The 17,116-nt window shown below is 34.5% G+C and overlaps 1 protein-coding gene across 1 annotated transcript; it reads right to left on the bottom strand.

Annotated features, from left to right (window-relative positions):
- Positions 1 to 560: 560 nt before the first annotated feature.
- Positions 561 to 16,899, bottom strand: LOC108374984 (glucose dehydrogenase [FAD, quinone]-like). Its single transcript, XM_017631049.1, has 5 exons — positions 16,545 to 16,899; positions 14,094 to 14,214; positions 2,027 to 2,431; positions 1,445 to 1,776; positions 561 to 1,373 (listed from the first exon to the last, which is right to left on the bottom strand). Exons 1-5 carry the CDS (start codon positions 16,704 to 16,706, stop codon positions 561 to 563), a joined length of 1,833 nt encoding a protein of 610 aa, XP_017486538.1. The 5' UTR covers positions 16,707 to 16,899.
- Between the last annotated feature and the right edge of the window lie 217 nt (positions 16,900 to 17,116).

Genomic DNA, 17,116 nt, shown 5'->3' with positions numbered 1-17,116 from the left:
TTCTGGCTTTTTCATATTTTGCAAATAGGTTTCGGTGCTGTTGTCCTACCATTAGCATCAGTCGAGTTGACACGAAGAAAGAGCAATTTCGCTTACTACATACGACAATATTTTCAGTCAAATTTTTAACCAAGTCACACGGACTAAACACATAGAGGTTGAAATTCATGAAGTAAATGAGGATAGCGGTTACTAGGAGTACAAAGCATACGATAAGATACAGTTGTTTGTTGTCTGGCAACGTCGAGGCATGGCAGAGAGTAGTAGTGAATGGCCAAGAAAATTTGAGGTAAGGTCGAAAATTAATTGAAACGAATTGGGTAAACTAATATGGGAATTGAGTTTATCGAGAAATGGAAATTTCAAAATATGAAACATTCGACACATTTACGCTTTTTAGTTACATAATTTATGATTACCTTTTTAATTTTATAACTTAAGTTTTTTTTTTTTGAATTTTTTTTGTAAAAAATTTTTTAATTTAAAATTTTCATATTTAATTTTTTATATATATTTTTCATCTAAATTACTCTATGCAGCGTCCACGTTGCGTCCACCCGTCAAACTTTGGCGCCCCAGGCACGTTTCACCATATACGCTCCCTTCTCGGCAATCATCACCGCCGGCGCATGCGTATTGCCCGATGTCACCTGCGGCATGATGGATGTGTCCATAACACGCAGTCCCCGCACGCCATGCACACGCAACTCATGATCGACCACAGCCAAGGGATCGCTTGCCGGGCCCATTTTACACGAACCCGCTTGATGATTTTCCGGTCCAGTGTCGCGCCGTACCGCGCATTCCCAATAGGCATCTGTGCCGAAGGTAAACGACTCACAACCCATTGCCGGCGTCTTATCCAACCGCATGCCATACTGTTTGAGCGGTGTAGTTTGCGATAATTTGATGGCGAACTTAATGCCTTCGATCAGAGTTTTAACATCACGTTCATCAGTCAAATAATTGGCGACGATGCGTGGCGGCGCTAGAGGATCGTTGGAGGCGAGCGTAATTGAGCCACGTGATTTGGGATGCAAAACAGCTGGGAAAATTTGTACAGAGCGCATGTTGTTCGATAGCAGCTCGCCAACTTGGCCGGTACGCGAGCAGCTTGCCATGTAGCCACCGAAGTAGAGTTGCAAATCTGGTACATTTGGTTCGTCGGCATAGCGTGTATGCAGTTTGGCGGTCACATCTGAGATGCCGGTGCCAGACATAAGACCGTCGCGGAAGAGTAGATATTCCATGGCGGTTGCCCAGTTGAGGGGGGCTGTGTCCGTATCGTCGATGAAGAAGTTGGTAAAGTAGGCGACATGATTGTGTAAATTCTTGCCAACGCCGGGCAAATTATGTACGGGACGTACATTGGCCTGTGTGGCAAAAACAGTGTTAAGTTAGATTTTAGATTTTATAGTTTTATCCTCAATGGTAGTCGTTTTACCTTCATTACTTCGTCGGCTGGCCCAATGCCGCTAAGTAGAAGTATTTGCGGTGAGCTTACGGCGCCACCGCTGACAATCACTTCCTTCTTGGCGAATATCTTGCGCGTGCTACCATACTGATCGATCACTTCAACGCCAACTACGGTTTTACTATCGGGTTTGAAAAGCACCTTGGAGGCGGTGGTGTTAAGCAGAATGTGTAGGTTGTTGCGACTACGCGCCGGACGCAAGAACGAACGCGCCGAACTCCAACGTATGCCATTACGCGATGTCATTTGGGCGATCATGAATCCGGTGGCGTTGCGGCCATTCAAATCTTGCACCGTGTAGCCTGAAACATAAAATTGTAAAGGATTGTTAAGGAAATAATATCGACGGCTGAGTAGAAGATCGACCTATTTCGGCGTTTTCGAACCACTGAATCACGTACGCCATGTCATATCATGCGATGTTATTTTATGTGATGACGTGATATCACATACATATGTAGTGTCATATCTTATGACACCAAATTGTATGAATTTAAAATTTACCATAATAGAAGTTTATAAAAACGTTTAAATCATTCATTCACCACTTACCCATCTCCTCTCCACCCTTCAATATCGCATATGACAATGGTGGATTGTATGGGAAATGTGATACCGGCAATGGTCCACCTTTCGCATGCAAGTCCCTATCCACTTCATCCAATTGCATATTATCCTCCGATTTCATAAAGAATGGCAAGACGTCATCGTAAGACCAACCGGGATTGCCCGCTGCAGCCCAATTGTCGTAGTCTTCTCGATTGCCTCGTATATACATCATACCGTTTAGCACTGAGGTGCCACCCAATACTTTACCACGTGGCCACGAACAGCGTTGTCCTTCGGAACCCAAGCACGCCATACGCTCTGGTTCGGTTGTGAAGCCCCAATCAATGCTGCTGCCAAGGAAATTTAAGAACATTGAAGGTATTTGTGCCCCAACCGGTTCATCGCCGCCTGCAAAGAAGGAAACAGACAAAATTAAAGAAGTTCGTGGAATTTGAAATATTATCATATATGTATATAAATATGTAAAATTTTTATTTGAGTTGTAATCTATTCAAAGGATCGGAGTTAAACACCAAAAACGATGGTTTTGCTTATCTTATTATTTTGGTTATCAGGTTATCTGGTTATATATTTTATTTAGTTTACAACAATAGAATACACTACAGCATAATAATTTTTAATCAGATAACCTGTTCAACCGGCAAGTGTGAACAATCCCAATATCTTATTTGAAAGTTCGCCTCTAATTCTGTTCTATTACTTCACCTGTTTATAATTTCACCATAGCATATATCATCGTTACCTGCAGACTTATTGTGATTTCGGGCAAAATTTTTTGGAAGAAACGAAATCACCAGTAGATACTTAATTTTTTTAATTTTATTTAATTTTTTTTGCTTATTTTGAGACATTTAACTTTTGTTGATAATTTATTCCGCATTTTATTTTTTATTTTAAAATAATTTGTTTACTTTCTCACGCTTAAAATAGTCATTGCAATTAGTTTTGCCACTCCGGCGAATATTTTGCGCTATGGCTGTCGGCAAATATTGTATGTACACCTTTTCTATTGCTTTATTTATAAGCCACTATTTTCTTTCAGCTTAGCCGCCAATTTGGCGTTACTTGTTGGATGCTTCAATTACTTTGCTTTGTCACTGTTTTATTATTTTAGCTAGACTCTAAGTTGATGTCAAAGTTGACGTATCACTGCTAGCTATGTATCTATTATCTTGATTAAAAAAAAAAAAACATTTCATGTTGTTATTTTATATGTATGTATGTATGTGTATTTATTTGATTCCACAGTTTATTTCTCATCACCGCCCTCGTCGAAGTCATGTCGTGAAACGGGTCAAAGGTGTTTTGATACAATTTCGGTGCATCATCAATTGCGATCTGGCTCTTCTACAGTTATTTCTTTTCTATAAATAGTTAAGAGTTTTATTTTCTTGCTTCTCATGTTTTTTTTTTTGGTTTTCTCCGCTTCCCTCTGTAGAGTTTCAAATTATGCGGTTAAATGGCGTAATTTTTCACGGGTTAATTGTGCGATTGCGTCAGCCGTCAGCCAGAAGCATTTCCAAAAACCCTCCGCTACTCTGAGGGAAAATTCAATGAATTTGTGAAATCAGTCAAACTAAGAAATGAGTAATTTTTAGTGCTTCTGCTTATTTAGTGTACTTGTTGTTGTTGTTGTCGTTTGTGTAATTTATTTTGCATAGTTAAACCCATAAATGCATTATCCGTGGCTTGTTTGGTAATACAAAACCATCCGAACGGCGTATATATGTATATAGACAACGTAAAAAAATTGCATAAAATTTGCAAACGACACCAGCTTTAAAGCGTTTTTGCTCGAGTGTTGAGAAAATTTGTGTATGTATTTACTTTAGGCGATACAAATTTGCATTCATACATATGTATGTGTATACTGAATGTATTGGCCAACCGATGACCATACAAATAATAATAATACGTAATATATACTTAACTTTTTATTTACCCTTTTTAAGATGTACATATTTTGTTAAATTTTTAATTACATTTTCCAAAATTATTTACCTTATATTTCATTTCACTTTATTTTATATCACTTAATTTTTATGGTTGTTATTTTATTTTATTTTCGTTTATCTAATTTTATTTGATTTTATTTTTAATTTAATTAATTTTTTTTAAATTTCATATTTCTTTAATTTCATTTTATTTTACTTTGTATTTAATTTAATTTTTTTTATATTTTATTTTATTTTAATCAATATTGTTTTTTTTCTATTTCACTTAAGTTTATTATTTTTTATTATATTTCTTCACTGTTCTTCATTTTATTTATTTTTATTTGTTTTATTTTATTTCTTTCTTTAATTTTTTGTATTTTGTTTTATTTTATTTAAGTTTATTTTAATTTTATTCCATTTTACTTTATTATACTTGTAATTTAATTAAATTAAATTGATATTTTATTTTATTTTATTTTATTTTATTTTATTTTATTTTATTTTATTTTATTTTATTTTATTTTATTTTATTTTATTTTATTTTATTTTATCTTATTTTACAAAATTTTTTACTTTGTTTTATTTTATTTTGTTGTATTTTGTTTTATTTAATATTTTGTTTTGTTTTATTTTATTTAATTTTCCTTCTTTTTTACCTTGTTTCAGTTTTTTTTTAAATTAATTTGATTTGATTTAATTTAATTTAATTCTTTATATTGTGTGTTGCATTAAATTTTTTGTATTTGATTTAGTTTTATCTTATTATAATTAAATTTGACTCGATTCTATTTCAATATTAAAAACCTGGAAAGCCATGCCCAACTGAGATAAATAATCGGTTTCATCGTCAATAATAACACATACGTGGCTAAAGACAGCTGCAAAGTTTTTGTTATTGTTTACACCTTATACATATCTAGTATCCGTGGCAACGGCAGATTGTGCCGGTTGACTGACAGCTGGTAGCGTTTTGCTGTCAATAATTAGTGGAAATTTATCGCGCGCGAATGTGTGGTTTTTTGATGTTTGTGGTAAGGTTTTATTCATACTTAATTTATAGATTATGCAGCCTGATTAAAGAAATTATGACATTTGTCGATGGTTGCATAAAGCAGTGACTTACAAGTCTGATGGCGAATCTATGGCAGAAAAGTAAAAATTTGTGGAATTTTTCCAAGCTCTGCACAAAATTAAAAAAAAAAAATATCAAAAAAAATTAGTTTGAAAAACATTGTAATTATTAAATACGAAACATCATGCAACCATTTTTGACCGCCACTGTATCTACAAAATTCACGTATATATGTACATATGTACATATCTACAAATACTAACTAGCATTTTCGGGTTCCCTCCATTAAACTACTTCTGTATTAAAGATGATTTGTATTTGGCAATACTGACCTCGGCTGAAATCTACGTATTTTCGCATTCACGCGATCTCTGAATTTTAAATATTTAGTTGATAATGATGAGTTTTAATTTCTATCTTAAATTACAGTTTTGTTTCTTTTATTGTTAATTATTTTAACTTCCCACCACTTCAATACAAAAGCCATTGCCAGCTGCGCCGCGCCCAAACTGCAAATTATTTATGTACACGTACATGCACCACCGTATTTATACAATTTTCATATATTTCCTCATCATGAACGACGGAGGCAACAACATACATAACAACAACAAGGTCAAGTACATGAAATCTTCGTTTAATGCTTGAATTTATTTTGAATAACTTTTTCCGAGACAAATTATGATGGGAATTGAATTTTAATTCCGTCTGTGTTTATATGTATGCATTTGCTTTGTAGTTTTTTTTTTTTTTTATAAAATCCTTCTGTTTTATTGTATTTGTAAGCAGTTAGCCGCTCGCTGCAGTTAACTGACATTTGCAAATAACAAGTAAGGCTTACGAAATTTAAGGTAAATTTGCATAAATAGCTATGCAAGTTTATATGTAGATATGTATGTAATTAATTAATTGAGTGGAGACCATCTCAGCATTAACATATTTTAATTTTCTGTGTAAGAAAGGTCGTATGAGATTTAAGCAACACTTTAAACTAATCTTTTTTTTTTTAATCATAAAATGTATAGTTAGATAAATAAGCAGCAGAGAAAAGAAGCGTACGGCTGACTAATTACGCTGAGTGCTTGAATACTCGCCATCTACACCAAACTCCTAGTAAAGTCACTCGAGCCATTTTGATGAAGAAGAGTGTGGAGAGTTTTTAGAAGTAAAATTAGTGGAATGCTCCCTTCTTTCCGTATCCTTTTATTTTTTATCTCCGCATATGTAATAATGATGTATTTTGGAACGATTTTCCGTCATCCCTGGTTAAATTTGGTTTGGAGACAAATCAGCGTCGGCATTGTTCAGTATTAGGGTACGAAAATTTAGATTGGTGATGGCACAAACTTTGACGAGCGATGACGGAAAATCGTTCCAAAATATATCATACGAAAATGAGAATATGTAATCGTAATTTATTCTGAATTTCATCGAAATTTGACCTCGCCGAATTTATTCTTGTTCTAGAGTAATTTGCTAGAAAAAGTCACTTCCAAATTGAATCGCTGTTTTTTTCTTTTCATTTATATATAATATAATATTTTAATATGGACACATGGATTCGTAGTACATACAAAAAATTTAGAAGCAGATCTCATAAATTTATATTTTTCTATGAGCCGTAAATGCTTACAGAAAACAAGTTTCCAACTATTTTATCAATTTCAAAAATTTGCTTTTTGTTATAGCTTCAATGCACACTTGCTCACGAAAACTTCTTAATTGAATAAATACATATATCCGAGTGGTGGTTGTAAAGTATGTCAACTTTTAATGAATGCGAAAAACGTACATATTTTCGGCGAGACTTCCTAATATAAGTATTTATTTATGCGATAAACACTAAGCAGAACTAATGAAATTTTAGACATCTAAATATTCAAAATTAGCAATAGTTTGCATGTTTAATAGTAAAACTTTAATAAATGAATATACTATAGTTGTTAAAAAAAGCAGATGGACAGACACATATCTTCGTAATTTTTTGGGAGTCTATTTGACTGAACATGTCTTCCTTATCAAGCTTATTAATTGTATGAGGATATCTGCAAAAAAAAATAATTTTGAATTAATCATCTTTATTTTTATTAAACCGCCGAGTTAATGATTTGTTAATAAGTTAAAAAAAAAGTACTTTTGATAAACATGCATTGCTATAAAAAGCGATGGGGTGAGCTTGCATCTCAAATGTTTAAATATACCTATGTGCATAGATGTTTAAGTTGACATACGCATGTATAAGTTTATGCTATAACTACCATACCAATCTAGTATAAATAAGTACTTATTCAGCAACCTTGACAACCTGAAACAAATGAACTTTACATGCTATTGCTTCTTGCTGCCATAAAAAGCGTACAAGTTGGAAAATTGCAACAAAGTACACACTCACAATTTTATTGACAAATTGATGGCCGAATTAGCCATAAATTAGTTGCGCAGAAAAGCTACTGTTTATGGTAAAATGAAGGTATGTGTTTAATTTGTGTATGCATTGAACTTTAGTGTTGTCTTGTCAGGCCTATAAAAATTCCGACGACTCATTCACAATGGCCGTATTGAATGCAAAACTGCTGCTGATGACCGTACCAGCTGTACTATATAAATGAAAGACTTAAGACACAAACTTGTGATTGCTTTCAGCGCATTTTATGCAGCAACAGCATTTTTCCAAGCTATACAAAATTAAACAGTAGCTCTTTGGCACTATTAAATTGGCAATTACACTGGCGAGCCATGTAAAATATGTTTAATCGAATTGAAATTAGTTTAGTGTTTATGGCACGATCGTTGGCTTAGGTACAAGCATCTTTATTTAATCGATTGTGTGACTAATGTGTATGATTGCGAAAGTTACAGCATTAAATAATAATACGAAATATAATTGAAGATGAAAGATGATGAACTGGAAACTCTTTTTAAAATGAAATGGTCTGTGGCCAACTATTTAAAAAATTAAATTCAACTTGAATTGAAGAAATAAGGTAATTGCAATGTATGTATATCACAATATGGGTGTCGTAGTTTGATAATAATTTAAAAAAAGGTTGCCACTTATTTAAAATATTAAGATTTAATTGAATTTTACACAAGTTATATGATATATTGAAATGTAGATGTTTTAGTTTGAACGTACAGAGAATTTTTGAGGTAGTTGGAGAGGGTTGCCATCTATTTAAAAAGTCATATTTTAATTATTTAATAAGTTAAAATAATTTTTACAATATAGGCATCAACAGCAATGGTTTTGCAAAGGCCTCATTTCTAAACCACAAGTATGAGGGTTGCCACCTTTTTAAAAAGCCTGATTCAACTTGATTTAAGCGAACTATTTGATTCAAATATATATCACAACATGAGTGCCAGGCGAAAGAGATTTAAGAACGCTTAATTTAAAAATAAAAAATTAAATTTCGGCAAAGTTTCAACGTGTTGAGTTTTTTTTGAAATAAATCACACTTAACGCTACACATAAAAATTTCACTCATTCAGCGAAGTAGCTGAGGGAGAACTTATATTTTATAACACGTAATTTTTAAGCAAAAACCAAAACCGACTTCAATTATCATATGTATGGGACCACTACCTTTCCGATGCAAAAAGAATTATCGAAATCGGTTGAAGTGGTCCAAAGTTATGCGGTAACATACATAAAAATAAAATAAAAAATTAAAAAAAAAATATTTCGTCGAACTGATAACCTCCTCCTTTTTTGGAAGTCGGTTAAAAAGTTAACATTTTTGTGTATTGCAGCATCTTCCAGGCTCCGCCGATAAATTTAAAGGTTTACCCAATTACGATTTAGGCAAAGAATCACCTTTTAAGGAACGTTGCTGCTGCAGTTGCATCACCCAGCAACATTGGTAATCCAAACATCAGCGGCTTTGTAGCCAAATGGTATGTTAGCAAAATCGAAAATGATGTGTTAGGTGTACAACATTCAGCTGCAGTCAGCATTTGAACATAAGCAACCAACCATTTGTGTGCCCACAACAGGTTTTACATTATTATTATTATTTTCTTTATACACCCGAAAGTGAAGTAAAGAAAAATCTTAAGCGCCACACTAGCACTCAAGCATTTCATCAACTTTTAATCATATCTTCATTAAAAAAAAATAAAACTTCATACATGCAACCTGCAATTATAGACACTTTTACTGTTGATAAGTTAATTAGTCCACCAAATTGGCATTTTTGTGAGCACTAATGAGCAAATGCTGGAAAATTCCAAATTAAAAAAGGAGTTTAAATAAATACATATTCATACATACAGTACATGTGGTCTACTGTCATATATGTAGATATTCTAGACCTATTTTTCCATGCACCTACCACAAATATGCCTCTAAATATAGCTCGCTTCATATATTGCTTGGCATAATTAGTCATCATGTTGATTGGAAGTCTTTTGTGAACCGGAAAGATATAAGTTTTTAGTTTGATTTTGGCAATAATATAGCAGCAAATAGTTTGTATTTAAGCTAATTGATTAAAGTGACTAGACGTTTCGGGCGAGTAAACTAGACTCTAATGAAAAAACACCATCCAAGAGTATCTCCAAACAAATTTCAACATTTAGGCTTTTCCGGAAGTCAAGCCTGTTGAAAAGCACTGGACAAAACAAGAAATCAAAGAATAAGTAGATTCTCTCTTTTTTCTACATAGAAGCAGTAAGTATATGATATTCAGGCCAAGCAATCATTCAGGGCTATCGCTAAATCTATTGTAGTCCGCATATTTGTGAAAGCAACGAAAACACGATCACTGAATCCGAATTGCTACGAACGCAGCCATTCACAGTATATGGGGCCCTTAGAGGCTTCCATATTAGCATGAACTTAGAGTGAGGCTCCGCATGGGAATTTGTGTAAAACACGAGCTTACACATTTTCCTATATGGAGATTACCATACCAACATACCCAGGGGGGTTCCGCGTTTGCGGGGCTACGGGTGTCATAATCCGGTTACCCCTGTTAGAGACTACCAGTACTGAGTCGGTTGGAGTCTTAATTGATAGAAGAGTCTACGGATTTCGAGGTCTTACCAGTGACTTAAAACCGGGGACCGCGGGCTAACAGATGCCCCTGGAGTGTCTTCGTTGGCTAGACAAGTAAAAATAGTGAGACAAACTAGGCTGAAACTAGAACATCTAAGATCGTACAGCTGGTAAGATTTGCAAGATGTGGCTCGTCAAGTAACTCGAGCGTGTGTAGAAAACCGGAAAAGGAGCAATAATCCATGCCTAATGGCCACCCGGGCAGGAAAGTACTCCCCAGTAAAGCTAGTAAGACTTGCGAGATTAGTAAGACGAGCAGTGTGAATGAGGTGAGTTAAGTGACTCGGAACAGGGGTTGAAAGTCCAAGACTGGGCGAAGCTGTTCTCTGATTAGGGAGACAGTGTTGGAGGTTGATGTATGATGGTAAAAGCAAGTCTGACTAGTTGTGGGGTCAAGCATGTGTATTATGGTAAGTTTAGTAAGTCGCGTGAGTTGAGCTGGTCGAGCAAGTCTGGCTGAGGAACACTACTGTCTGTTCAGTGAGGTACGGCCCCTTCGGAGAGTATCGCGGGGGCCGTGGTTTAATGCCTCAATTCGGGTAGAACTCGCAAAGGTTCAATATGGAGTGCATTTCAACCGGGTGCCGGGACCCAAAGAAGGCAGAGATTTTAAGTAGGTTTCGGCTTTACCAAAGTGGTAAGTGTGTCCCCACACCACTGCCTTTGGAACTGAAATGCTTGCATTTCAGGGCAATGATTAAGGCATGAATTAATCCGTTTAGCTTTTGAGCTTCATGGAGCTCGGATTGCATTTAATGCGGTAGGTGCCCACGTTAAACCTAAACTCCAGATTGGTTACAGGCGTTGATGGCTGATGTGTTGATTAGTGCCTATGAAAGTCATAGTGAGTGCTGAATGGCGAATTGGTTGGCAGATTTTGAATTTTGAGCTTTCCTAAGGCATCAAGCAATACGGAGGCGTTTGCCTAACTTGGCTGCAACTAGACAATGATCCGTTTGCTACTATTTTGATAAGCATACTTTGCTTAAGTGAGTACAGTATTTCCTCACTTAAGAATAAGCAACTGGTTAAAGGAATTCCTCCTTATGTGACTTCAAATGTGTGTTCTTGGAACTTATATTCAGTGAGTACTGTCCTTCTTAGTTTATATAGGTATGTATAATTATCAGCGGCACTTTTCTTAATTACTCTGATATGTAGTTAATTATCTGAACATGAATTTTATATCTCTAAAACTAACATGTTGTTATCGAATAAATTGATCAGTGGGTTAAGTATTTAGTCAATGTATATACATGAATAGTATGCACTTGTAAAGTGTATTCGTATGTATAGATAGTAAGTATATATTATACAATAAATGTATAAACAAAAAAAAAAACAACCACAGCTGCGGTAAATTAATTGAAATGACATTTTGATAGATAGATACATATTTACAACACAGCCCAGAATTTGGCAAAATTCGTGATTTTTTTTTTATGGGACACGATGTTTCAGGAGTAATTCACCCATGAGTGTGAGCATAGTTAAAGAAAAACCACGAAATGTTGCTATTGTTGGTCATAACATGGATTCGTAGTACAAAAAAGTATTACTTCCGATAAGGGATTGCCTCAAAGTCACATAGTTGAGACTTAGAAAAAGGCGTTATACTTTTTCCATTCTTTCGGAATGCCCGTGAAATTTTTTCGTGACTTTTTTTTGCAATTTTGGAGCCTGCTTTAGACTATTGAGATAATTGGGAACTTACTGCTCCGAAAGTATACATATTTCAATACTGATTTTACTTTTTATGAATGTTTATAAAAGGAAACGTAAACATACTGCAAATTTTCTGATTAAATGGCTGTTTGCGGTTCTCATGAAAAATTACAAGCCCTTTTGTTGTAAGTTAGTTGAAAAAGTACTTTGCTGTTGCTGTAAATTTTCTTGAAGAAATAAATATACGAGCACTTTTTTCTTGAGAGCTGCAAGTTCATTTTGAAGATTTGATTACACACAGGTGAATAATAAAAAACTCAGTGCGTGTAGTCCCTACGCGCGGAAGAAGTGAAACTTAATAGAGGAAATTCTTCATCTTCATCTTCATCTTCATCTTCATCTTCATCTTCATCTTCATCTTCATCTTCATCTTCATCTTCATCTTCATCTTCATCTTCATCTTCATCTTATCTTTATATTTGTTTTTGATTATATTCTTGTCTTTGCATTAGTCTTTTCCCGCCCAATTGGCGTTTAACGCAGCTATTCGTTTTCTATACCCGTCATATGCTACCTGTACCGTGGCGTTAAATTTTTATCGCAAAAATAACGGAGCTATAATAATAAGATTTGCTTCAATAATTTGAGTTTAACTTTTTAAACAGGTGGCCACCCTCTTCAGGCACCTCAAAAATAGTTTAATTGTGTTTCTGTAAGCTCTTTCTGTACTGTATAGTATTTTAAGCGTAAGACTTTTGTATAATTTAACTAAATTTTACTTTTGAAACAGGTGGCAAACCTCCTACATTTAGCTAGAAAATACAACTTATTCAAAACCATTTCTTTTGATACCCATATTAGGATAATTCGTTTAACTTAATAAATAATTTGAATTTGATTTTCGTATATATGGCAACCCTTTAAAAGACTAAAACCATACTGCACATCTGCAGTGACACCTCATTTTTGAACATCGTACGAACGATACAGATTTTATGACTTGATGTTAAATATTTTACGCAACCCTCTGCGGCAGAGAAATTTTGAATTCGATTTTCTAACATGTGGCAACTCCTTTCATGGAACTAAGGCTATGGTGTACACTCGAAGTACAAGGCCTTTCATGTGACACCTCATTTTTAAAAATCGAACGAACGATACAGATTTTATGACGTGGTGTTAAATATTTAACGCAACCATCTCCGAACTCGATTAAGAAGTTTCACTTCAATAAAAATTGATAAAAAGCAAAAAGTATGCACACTAGACTACATCAATCCCCATAAAAAAAAGACGGAATTATAAAATCTATTTTATTTCAAGACTTGCACTAAAATATTTCGGTAAAATATTAAGATTTACGTGAGCTGGACCGATTTGAAAATAGCTCCAAATATTTTTTATGAATAGAATTTGTGTTAAAAAAAAAATTCAACGGAATTATAATAATGAGATTTTTGATACCAATTTTGAACTTTTTTCAGAGAATAACTCAGTCAAAACTTTACTGATTTGGATTTATGAGGTGTCATTGGAATGCTATTTATTTATTTGAAAATAAACACATTCAAAATTTCGAAATTTTTTTTTGATATTATTATGCAACTTTTTTAATCTTACTTTGAAGAAATAATTTTTATTCTTAAAAACTCAAATTTAACTCACATAAATCTAAATATTTTTCCGAAATATTTTGCTGGAAGTCTTCAAATATAATAAGTTTAGTAATCCCGAAAGAAAAACCGCAACTTTTGTTGGTGATGCAGTCTAATGTACATATATACATGAAATTGTCCCGAAAAAGGTCCTGAATTAGGCCCGAAATGATACCCAAACGTCCCGAGCTAGTCCCGGAATGGACCCGAATAACTCCAGAGGTAGTCCCAAACTGGATTGAAACTAGTCTCGAAATAATCCCTATAAAGTTATTTTTACAAATCAAAAAGGCTTCTTTAATGCTTTTCAATTTTCACACCACCCATCTTCACTCAGAAATTATTATTTTATAAAATACGGCAGTGTGAATAGCGTTGAAAATGTTCATTACCAATATATATAATCTACTTATGTATATGTACATCGATTTAAAAAAAATTAAAATCCATTCGCTCCATTACAAATCATTATCGCATTACTCTCACTTGTGACGTATTTAAGCATTAAGCTAAATGGCAGTGCATATGTATGTATGTACATATGTACCACATTGTATCCTATCATACATTTAGCAGCCACGCATATTTACATACATACAAATGTACATATATACATATGTGCATTTACACACATAGAGACATTAAATTATCTAACACTTACCCGCTTCGATAAGCAACACTTTCCATTGCGGCACCTCGGACAGACGTGAAGCAACCACCGAGCCAGCCGAACCGCCGCCAATCACAATAAAATCATAGTCATAATCCGGCTCCGATCGAAACTGTCAAATGAGAAAATAATAATATTGGTATACATTTTTGTCGCTAATGTAAATGTTGAGATTTTCGACTAAAGAAATACATAAGTGAGAAAAGTTAAAAAGTGATAGTCATATGTATGTAGAATGATGCCATCATAAACAGCGTAAAAAATACATACTTTTTTTTTATATTACTTAAACAGGTCGATAAATATTTCTAACCCACGTATTATGCATTTGTATGTAACTAAATTAATATGTACCACTGCAGCACGGGAGATGGTTTCTAGTATCGGGAAGCAAAGGCATACCAGAAAAAGAAGAGCAAGCATATATACCAGCTAATTAGCGCAACTAACTGCCATCCCTAAATTGGCGCGTCAAGCGCCAAACAACTGTCAAAAATCCTCATGCCCATACAATTTGTATGAAGCATCCCACAATAACGCGGCGCTAACGCCGAGCAAATGGAATTTTCATTTTTGACAGGGCGTTACGTGTTGAAGTTGGATGCGGAAGACGGAAAGAAAGAGAAAGGACAAAAAAGTGAAAGAGGAAACGAGAATAAAAACGAGAGGATCTGAGAAAACGTCAAAAATTACGACGCGTTGATTTGGGGATAGCGCGCGCTGACACTCGTCGACAATGGATAACGCAACGCTTAGCGCTCCAATTTAGGGACGGCAGTAGGTTTCATAAATAAATGTCCGAGGATTGGAGTGTCTGTGGACTTTGCTCAATCTAGAAGAAGAGATTTCTAGTCGTTTGCACCAATTAGCGCAGACAAACAACTGGCACGCATCACCATTTCATTGAATTTAGAGCCGCTTTTTATAGTAAGAAGACAGGGTGCCTCGATGCTATGTTACAGTTTTAGACCGCCGAAAAACGAATACGATTATTTGGAGCAAAATCATGTGGCCAAAACGGGAATTAAGTAATAGATCAGGGTAGCTTCTTACACTGAGCAGCGGAGAAATCTGCTTGGCCATAGGTCTGCTCACTTCCCTTATTACTCTAGCAAAGGTATGCGTAGAGACTCGTTGTGCCGTTCAATGACTTCTGCAGAAGCTGCAAGGACGAGGAGGAGCCTGAATCAGTAAGACGAATTAAAAAAAAAAAAATGTGTTTGTTGTATGTAAGCGAAGCCGAGCCACTGTTTAGTTCTTGTAGGCCAACTGAGCTACTGGGTGCGTACCCCTGATTTAGAGTGTCGATAAGCAAAGGTTTAGCTACTTATAAATTTTACAAAAGTTAAGTTTAGTTTACAAAAGACTCAAAAATTGTGTCTAGTGTTGAAAAAATTAATGTCAAGTTTTTAAATTACAAAAAAAAAATTCCCCTCTTCAAATGATAAAAGTTTATGTTCAGTTTTCACAAGACCAAATAATTATGTCGAGCCATTAAGTGCAAAAAATGTCCAGTTTTCAAATGATCAAAATTTTTACTTAGTTTACAAATTTATGTCCAGTTTTTAATAAACAAACATTTTTACCCAGTTTTCAAATGACCACAAATGTATGCCCGGTTTCAAAACGACTTAACATTTTTTATGTCGTGTTTCGATCAATTTTTAATGACCAACAACTTATGTTCAGTTTAGACATGACCAAACATTTATGGCCAGTTTTTAAAGTACCCAAAATTTGTTTTCGGTTTTCAAACCAAAAAAAATTGGATTTGTATTAAATTTTTATAGCAACAAAATTGAAGAAGTCTGATAAAAGATACTCTGAGTAGTAGCTTAAGTATCTTATTTTTTTCAGTGTGCTGCATTTTTAGTTGAATTTGTTCTAAATACAATTTTTTACTTTATAGCTGCGCTTTTTATTAAAAAAGAATTGTTATTTTCAAAAGAAAAAATATTTTGATCAATGAAATGTGTGACTTTGAAAAGCTTAAAAGTTGCGTTGTTACAGAGATTAAGTAAATTAATCGAAACACCTCAGTTTTAAGAGCGCAATGCGATATATATACCTTCTTCAAAAGAGGCACAACTCAAAATTTTAAATTTTTGAAATTATGCGCCGAAAATATACACAAAGCTTTTATTTACCTTTCTGCAAAAGTTGAAGCAATTTTCGTTTTGATTTGTTATTTGTTAAAAAAAAAAACCAAGGTAAAGTCTCCCTTGCCCATATGAATATCATGTGCTCAGAAATAGTTTTTCGCATTTTCTACCAAACGTGTAATTTTAAGTTGTGCCCCTTTTTTCTATCCATGTACACACATACAAAGATGTAGTTACTTGTAATAACTGCTTGCCTGACTTTCAACCTATCACGCGAGAATCTATTTTTTTGTTTGCTTTTTTATAATTTTCATAATTCTTAATTCAACTTTCGACTTACCCTTGGCGTGGCGCGGCCACAGGGATCCTCGAGATCGCATTGTGAACGAATGAACACCTCGAGCAGACCCATGAAGAGCATGAATGCGCTGCCGCCACAGGTGGAGGCCAATGTGGGACCGGTTGGCACGCTCACCAGGCAATCGCAGCGGCTAGCTGACATGTTGGCTATTTGCTATATGCCGACAATCTATGTAAATATGTTATCTCTTGCTGCTGTTGTATGTATTTTATTATTCGCAATTTGAATAATACTCGCCGTGTATTTGCTTGCCGGTTTAATATTTTGATTTTGAAAGTAACACTAAACGGTGCACTTTTCCACTGTTATTTTACGCTGCTAGACGTAGGTATATATGTATATGTCTTTTAGAGTTGTTGCACGTTTTCTCACTGTTTCGATATTTATTTTTTATTTTCCCAAGCTCCGTTTATTAGCGATTACCGGCTGTCTGCACGTTTGTTACCAATTTGGCTTACTGTTTTTTGCTGTTGTTGTTTTTGCATTGCCTGCAATAAAAAATAATGCGAATAAAAAACAATTAAAGTCATTTCAAATCTATGGGCGCAGAG

Source organism: Rhagoletis zephyria, unplaced genomic scaffold, assembly GCF_001687245.7.
Source record: "Rhagoletis zephyria isolate East Lansing unplaced genomic scaffold, Rhagoletis_zephyria_1.1 Rzeph_scaffold_08352, whole genome shotgun sequence".
NCBI classification, from domain to species: Eukaryota; Metazoa; Arthropoda; class Insecta; order Diptera; family Tephritidae; genus Rhagoletis; species Rhagoletis zephyria.
This window is presented reverse-complemented; position numbering and strand designations above follow the sequence as displayed.

Excerpts from the sequence above, each read along its gene's own strand:
- LOC108374984 (XM_017631049.1), bottom strand. The coding sequence starts at position 16,706 with ATGTCAGCTAGCCGCTGCGATTGCCTGGTGAGCGTGCCAACCGGTCCC. Across the intron at positions 2,432-14,093 it reads AGTGTTGCTTATCGAAGCGG|GCGGCGATGAACCGGTTGGG; the intron begins GTAAGTGTTAGA and ends CCTTCTTTGCAG. Across the intron at positions 1,777-2,026 it reads GAAGGGTGGAGAGGAGATGG|GCTACACGGTGCAAGATTTG; the intron begins GTAAGTGGTGAA and ends TTTATGTTTCAG.